General features: G+C 32.1%; 1 protein-coding gene across 1 annotated transcript in view; it reads left to right on the top strand.

Moving 5' to 3' along the window:
* Positions 1-8,234, top strand: part of LOC106460031 (cGMP-dependent protein kinase 1-like) — a 113,905-nt gene that overhangs the window by 70,919 nt on the left and 34,752 nt on the right. The window contains exons 4-5 of the mRNA XM_022386202.1: positions 2,731-2,844; positions 6,360-6,421. Coding sequence (XP_022241910.1) covers positions 2,731-2,844; positions 6,360-6,421 — 176 coding nt within the window. The remainder of the gene's footprint in view (positions 1-2,730; positions 2,845-6,359; positions 6,422-8,234) is intronic.

Here is an 8,234-nt window from a genome sequence, read left to right as displayed (position 1 = left end):
CCTGGACTGAAGTTATGTAAATTCATGATTAATGAAAGGCTATCTTAGGACATGAAAAGTTGCTTCCCTTATATGTAATTGTAAAAACGCAAAAGCGACCATAAAAACTGCAAAACATAAAATGTGAAACCGTAACTTTGCATGTATATTCGCAGGAACCTAATGAATCTCCATAGTAATTTTGGTGAAGATCCATCTACACCCTGCGAAGTAGTTACATGGACAGACAACAGACAGTACTATTATATTTATATAGATTCAAACTTGTTCTGGTTTTACACTCGTGTTAAATGCATAGATTACACTATTTTATAACCAAGGATTGTCAATCCGTCAACACTGAAAGCTGTAAGCACAAACATCAGATATCTATCAAACACCATTTATCATGGCGGACTCTCCAAATGCTTAAAAACTTGTTACATTATTCCAAAATTTCCTAATAAATGCTTTATAATGTTTTGATAAGCATTAAATAATCTATGTAGATATGCTAGAAAGTAAATAAACCTTTGGCAACAAAATAAATAAACTGAAGATATTATGCCACTATGAAATAAAACAAAAATAGAAAATTATAATATCCGTTAAACTGGATAAACAGAACGAACCCAAATATATTTCATGGGTTTATTGCACATAACATGAAGACTGGTCGACAAAATGTCATTAAAACAATATCATTTAAATATTGTACTTTTTGCATCGTTAACCAAAATTACTATTTTGCAGTGAATTATTTCTATAATCGTCTTATTCGCAACATATTCAAAAATTTCAGATTTTCCAAAGACAGATAATGAATTAAATAAACTTAAATCAGCTGAAAACCGATTTTAGAACCAAGAAATATAGAAATTAGACAGACATGAAAATAAAGTTGCTGTAAGCAATCTTAAGATTAAAAACCAAAACGCCCATTTATATAAATATAGAATTGAAACGAAACATAATTAAAACGTCTAGCTTAATATTATTAGCATGTATTAAATATATGGTTTCTATATTCAGAATTCCTATCATACAGGACATCGGTCATTTGATTTAATATGTTACGCAGCCAAAGCTGACGTCCTATTTTAAATAGATGGTATATGAAAAATCTTGCACTTGAAAGATCTAACTTAAAGCACCTTTTAATGTTTTATCCCCTTTGAATAATAACAAAATAATAGAATAAAGAAAAAAGCTATTTAAGTTGTAGTGGCACAAAGTAACTTTACAATTTTATATTCCTAACTGAACACAATATTCAACGACATTTATTAAGCCTATTAAATGTGAAAAATGTTTCATTCTTTACCCTTTTTTTCATTCAATCTTGCATCTTAGCCGTATTTCAATATAAAATGTAATGAGATACGTTTTATTGAATGTTTTAAATATGTTAAAGGGCGTTTAAGAATATTCGTGTAACATGCCAGCGCGAAAAGTTTCAAACTTCGAACAGCTTTCTAAATGATTGCAACAAACTAGAATAGATAAAAAAAAAGACCAGTAACCATCCCTTTCAAAAACATAGAATATACAAGTGTTTTTTATGAGTCGGAAACATGAAACCGTATAAAACCAATGAGTTTGATTTGATTTCTAAGCAATGATATTAAAGGTAGGTTAGGGCGCTCGACTCGCAGTATGAGGATCGCGGGTTCGAATCCCCTGTCCCACCAAATATGCTCGCCCCTTCAGCCGTCAATCCCCTATTCGTTGATAAAAGAGTAGCCCAAGAGTTGGCAGTGGACGGTGATGACTAGCTGCCTTCCCTCTAGTCTTTCATTGCTAAATTAGGGACGGCTAGCTCAGATTGCCCTCGTGTAGCTTTGCGCGAAATTCAAAACAAACAAATCGAACCAATTAAAGGTAGGAGGACTTCATTCGTCTGTATATGGCTTAAAGCCTCTATATAATCATATTAACATATAAGCGGTTTCATGCTGCTTCTCCAATATGATATGAATTATTTTTTTATTTCATTCTTTTCTTTTTTTGATATAAATGCACACATTGAGAAAGTACAACTAGTTCAAAAGTTGTACCACACATGCTCATTTGAAGTGTGAACAAACGACTTATATTAAGATGTAAATGATTATCCATAGATTTGGAGTTTTTAACAAACTCTTGCACGTTGTTTCAAACTAAATATTCCCAAAAGTTACAAAATACGAATAATTCTACTTTAAACCATTTATGTTTTTGAATTGGTGGAATGTTTTGAAACTAGGCGCATCTAGGACTAAAATCTTAAAATATTTCAACCATATTTATTATAACTGAAGATTGAATGCGTTCTTGGTATAGGAAACTAGCATTCAACAAACATTTTATATTGTGCAAAGGCTATTTCATATTTTTACAATGTCCTATGAAAATATATAGGTCGCCAGGAGTAAATGGGTTAGTGAGTAGTGGGATTAATATTGAGGAGCTTTCAGAAACCTTCCTAATACAAGATAAAAATACATATATGGTTCATTTCTTAGATCTAGTATTGTACATATATCGCTTGTGTGATCTAAGATGTGTTTTTCTGTAGAATAAAGCAAACATTTTTTGACATAAAAATTTGAGTGAAGTAATAAAATTCCCTTAGTACTTAAAATGCTTTATAGTTAAATGCTACTAATTTTTCCTCCAAAAATAAATCAACCTTGGCTTGTGTCTACGTGAAATATCAAGTTATTAGAAAATATGTAACAATTGTAAAGCTTTTTTTTCTTTTGTTTACAGAAGGAGATTTGGAAGTTTTGAAGGATGGTAAAGTCTTAGGAAGAATGGGTCCTGGAAAAGCTTTTGGTGAACTGGCCATCTTATACAACTGTACCCGGACAGCAAGTGTCAAAGGTTTGTGCAGCATTATTAGCTACCATATTTGGTTGTACAGCCAAATTTACTTGATCCACAACGTGGTACTATAATAACTGACTGTTGCTCAAAATTGCATTACTCATGTAAATCTAAAAGAAAGTAAAACAAAGTTGTTGTCGAACAAGTCGAACACTGCTAATTAGTTTCATATTTATTAATGTAGATAACATGACGACCTATATTTCCCCAGTGTATTTTTGTTTGCTCAGTAAGATTCATATGCCTGCCCCCCCTTTTTTTTATAAAGGCAACTGACTTGAAAGTTTGGTCTAAAAATGCTTACTTACGGTGAATGAGCAAGTAACGTAATCATAATATACTGCACAAAACAGAGAATATTTCGAACTTTTATACACGGAAAGGCAAAAATCCCTGTTGTAAAATAATGTCAATTAGTCTCTCTTCTCCAATTCACCTTTATCCAAATCAGGCATCAGATGATCCTGAAATTAATATGATGCTTAATCTATTGTTTGATTCACTATTTGTCATTGAGTTCCTCGAAATCGATATTACTTAGTGACAAATGGGGTTCGCAGGATCTATAGGCCGGTAGGTAAACATAATATTGCCACCTTTGCTTGCGTACGTCATATTAGTATATGAAAATGAGATTAGATCTGGTTGTAGATTCCCACCTATTATCTAGTTGCAAGGTAAAGTGCGACTTGTCTGTAAAATGAATATTGATGTGTTTATGTTATCGGTCTACTAAAGGTATTTTTGACATCATTTCAGGGAAGCTGTTTTATGTGAAAGGCCGATCTTTTGAATTCTATTTCTAACTGTCTGTATATTGACTGACACGGTGTCCAGCTGTAGCTGCGAACACTGAATTCAACAGATACCCTATGGTCAGGAGAGCTGGAATCAACTAATATAGCGATTTTCTAATTGTGTTGGAGGATGGTTGTCTGCAATTGTACCATTAGTTTAATAGTGGGGTCATGCTTTTGCTAACGACACTTTAAGACACCTGTAGCCAGTTTACAGCAACCTACTGTGATTGGTCTTCTTTCATTCTTCCAATAGCTTTTCACATAAGTGAAACACCCAAATGTTATCTTTGAGGTCTGATCATGATTGGTTAACAATTTGAAATACTTTAAACTCTGGGATTAACTTTAATGTGAAAGTTGAGACAGTATTGTGTAAAACCACTATACATAGCACAAGATGATTAACCAATAGTTTGCATTTCAAATTCCATGACTAACCATTAAATGTCTGATTTTCAGATGAATGAACTGAGGGAATCATTGATATTGTAGTAGCGGTATTGCCTTGTTATATCAATAATATTACAAATTCGAGCTATCCTTTAATTTTGTGCAATATGTGTGGGTAAAGTTGGAACTTAGTAATATTTGTCTCAATCTTTACTGTTATCATGGTCGTTTAATATAGCTAAGCCTTACGTTCAGATCGGTCAATATATTTAGTTATTGTTGCTGTTAAATATTCCAAAAATCAAAGAAAACTTTTTTCTTCTTTTCTTTTTTGAATTTCGCGCAAAGCTACACAAGGGCTATCTGCGCTAGCCGTCCCTAATTTAGCAGTGTAAGACTAGAGGGAAGGCAGCTAGTCATCACCACCCACCGCCAACTCTTGGACTACTCTTTTACTAACGAATAGTGGGATTGACCGTCACATTATAACGCCCCCACGGCTAAAAGGTCGAGCATGTTTGGTGTGACGAGGATTCGAACCCGCGACCCTCAGATTGCGAGTCGAGTGCCTTAACCACCTGGCCATGCCGGGCCCATCAAAGGAAAAAGTCTCATTTCTGAAGAACACGTAAACAAATAATACAGATTTATGAAATAAACAGTCCCATTTCTCAAGAACACGTAAACAAATATCAAAGTTTTAGCAAGAAACAATCCCACTTTTCAAGAACGCGTAAACAAATATTACAGTTTTGTCAAAAAGATGTCATCTGATTGAGTATTGAATATTGCTTACTGATCAAAGCAAGATCAGAACAAAAATCAACCTAGTAATAAGTATAACTAATTTAATATGCTTTTTTTGGGGTGTACTTGCGTATAATAATCAGAATGCTTTGTTTCATCAGTTTGGTACTCTCACTGTTAACGATATTTTCGCTCGTAATCCCAATAACATTATACATTTTAATCAATACTGTTGATGAAAGTAACATTAAAAAAAGGATGAGTATTACTTACTCACAGAACTCATAAACACGCTGTATGCCAAATTTAGTTGTTTGTGGACACATAAAATAGTTTGCTCCGAATGTTGATTTTTAAATACTTTTTTTTACGATTAAATTGTTTTTCGAGTGTTTTTAATCAAAAATTTCAATAATAATATATTATAAATATCATTAAATTAGAGATGAAAGCGTTTGAATATTATCATGAAACAACGAGTTTGAGTTTATCACATTATTCTGTAGCTTATTAGGCTCAGTCAGGAAAATAATTAGATTATTGTTAGCCCTAATGACCAGACCTTAATCATGACGTATAATGTAAAGAAAGTGTTATCTGATAGGTACAAACTTTTATGTTACATAACAGAAGTTTCTTAATTTACCGCTGTCATCTATAACATAACGAAACTTGAGAAATGGATTACTACAACGTGACTTGATTGCTATACCTTCGTAAAAAGTTAATGTTTTCTTCCTGTCTCTGGATCCCGGTCCTCATCATGATGACTTGGAACGCGCTGCGGTCAAGCACCCATACTTTGGCGTTCGTAACCGCTGGATAGGAAAACAAAAAGCAAAACTAACATTAAGTTTAAAACTTTAGATTGCACTTTGATTAGTTTTGATCTTCTTTGAAAACATAATGGTAAAAATAAGTTTGTATTTAGTTTCCAAGCGCCAGTAAGATCTATTTAGTGTTCTGCAAACATTAGTTTTCAAATTTTAAATTGAGCGTAAAGATATATAAATAGACTTAATATAGCTAGTCACGAAATAAGACACAAGAAATATAAAATTCAAGCGTTTCATTCAGATAATTCCTTGTTTGAATGAGCCTAATTTATTTTACTAATTTCAATTATATTCTAAAAAAAAACCAGAGTTAAATTGATGCTTATAAACTTTTCCCAATAACACGTAATATAAGCTAATAGAATTTTGTACTTATGCAGATGTCAACTGACACAGAATAAATATTAAACTACGAGTTTATTTGTTTGTCTACACGAACATTGTTGCATATATTTTTATGTTTGTGCCACATGTGATAACTACTAAACTATGAGTTGAGTTGCACAAATATCGTTGAACATACATTAATGTTTGTATTGCATTTAAAAGTACTCAGCCACCAGTTCATTTGAACGCATATCATAATAAAAGTACTAAAGCTACAGACATATTTTAACGTAGAATATTTAATACTTTTTATTATAACTGAAGGCTGATTTTAATCTATACAGAAATGGTTTCTTTTGACGGGCAACTTCGACTCTTTCTGAGCTATAGCGATATCATTAAATTGCTACAGACTGGCCATGGTTTGACATAAAGACAGCTGGGGACTTTCTTTGGGAATTACTGTCGAATTTGGTAGGCTAATACACTCTGATCTATAGCCACCTAGGTTGCTACCGATATAAGCCCCAAAACTTTGGGGTTAACAAAGTAATAAGCAAATAAATACAGCGAAACAGAATCATAAATTCTGTGTGTATTAAAAAAAAAAGAAGTTTAAATCATTTAAAAAAAACTTTTACAGTGATTCCCCCCCTCTCCCCATCTTACAGTAATTTTAACCATTTTTATGTATTTTCAGAAGTTTGAGCAACAATGCTCATATAAAACGAGAACACATTATGATTTTGAAATTACATTATCATACTGGCTGGAGTTATGTCTAACACATGAATTTATATTTTTATTCATCTTCAAACGTGAACCTAATTAGAGGATAATAATAATAATAATTCGAATAATTATTGAATAACGTTACATACCTAGCCTTTCGAAACAAGTGTTATTAACATACATAATGGACTTAAAGCTGTTAAAGGAAGTGACGGTTTTAAACTTGTGTTCTTTTGACTCTAAGAGTATGTTGCAGCTAAAAGAGAGGGACTTTATGTGTAAAATTTATGTAATCTATCGCATTCTGTAAGTTGTTTTAAAAACATAATGTGATTATTAAGACTATTTACGGATTGAATACAAAGAAAATCCAATTATCCATGTTAACTGAATGATAGTAACCAAAACTGTTGACAAAAGACTACTGAGCATTCAGTACTGGTGTAAAGCTTTTTTAAGCTTGTTTCATTTTTTTGTTGTTTTCTTATCGTATAGTAAAAGAATCCTTCTTAACTTGGCATTCAAATCTTCATTCAGTATATATATATATATATATATATTTAGTTAAACTGAAAACCTTAAGAACATATTTTAAGAATACATATTTTTTATGAATAGTTTAGGGAATCATGCTTTAGACTGAACCTAAGACTGCTTTTTAGAGTATTTAGACAGATACAGATATCTTTGTTGATATTTGTTGAAGTGATTTATATAACATCGATCCCTTGGTTCTTAGAAGCTCTGCAATTGATTGTTTGTGGCTCAGACTTTTTCCACTGTCGATACTTTTTGTCAAAGAAGAGTGATATTTTCAACTAATATAAGATTAATTCGCTACGCTTCGGATTGTTCACTTTCTTTGTTGGATCCTGAAATCTTTCCTTCATTTCTTAACTCGGTGCTGTATTTATTAATTCACTAAGAATTTCAACTTCATGATCAGATTGATTTCTTGCAATTCTATATTTGTTTAGGTCTCCCTAGGAGTATTTTAAAGAAACTATACATTACTTCTTATTACTGTCCTAAGAGGAACCGTAATGAATGTCACATAATTAAAAGTTAGAGGAAATGCACCTCTCACATTATTAGAGTAAAATGTTTAAAACATCCAAATGCGCGCTAAAAATAACAAGTAGTTGTTGATACATGTATGGTAAATATCTAAGGTTATCTTATAAGGACGTTGCACAAAAATCAGACGCTTGTAAAGATAGATAAGTAGTATAAGTAGAAAAATAACAATCATATACATCTTAATTCAGAAGTAAATAATAACAAAACATTAAGTATATTCATGCATTGAACCTTAATATTATGTAGTCACACAACTTCAAAAGTGAATTGAATCTGTTGCCTCTCTCTCTTTTTCATCTAGTGAGCCAAGATAAGCTTCGAGACTTATAACTCTAGAACTTGAGGTTCGATCTTGAGGCGGACAGAGGAAAATAGCCCATTGTGCAGTTTACACTAAAACAAATTACACTTTCTGTATCTATATAAATATAATAATACTGTCTGTTGTATGTCTGTGTAACTACTTCGCAGGGTG

The sequence above is a fragment of the Limulus polyphemus genome, unplaced genomic scaffold (assembly GCF_000517525.1).
Source record: "Limulus polyphemus unplaced genomic scaffold, Limulus_polyphemus-2.1.2 Scaffold1, whole genome shotgun sequence".
Classification (NCBI taxonomy): domain Eukaryota; kingdom Metazoa; phylum Arthropoda; class Merostomata; order Xiphosura; family Limulidae; genus Limulus; species Limulus polyphemus.
The sequence above is the reverse complement of the archived record's forward strand: the minus strand, read 5'-3'. Positions and strand labels throughout refer to the sequence as shown.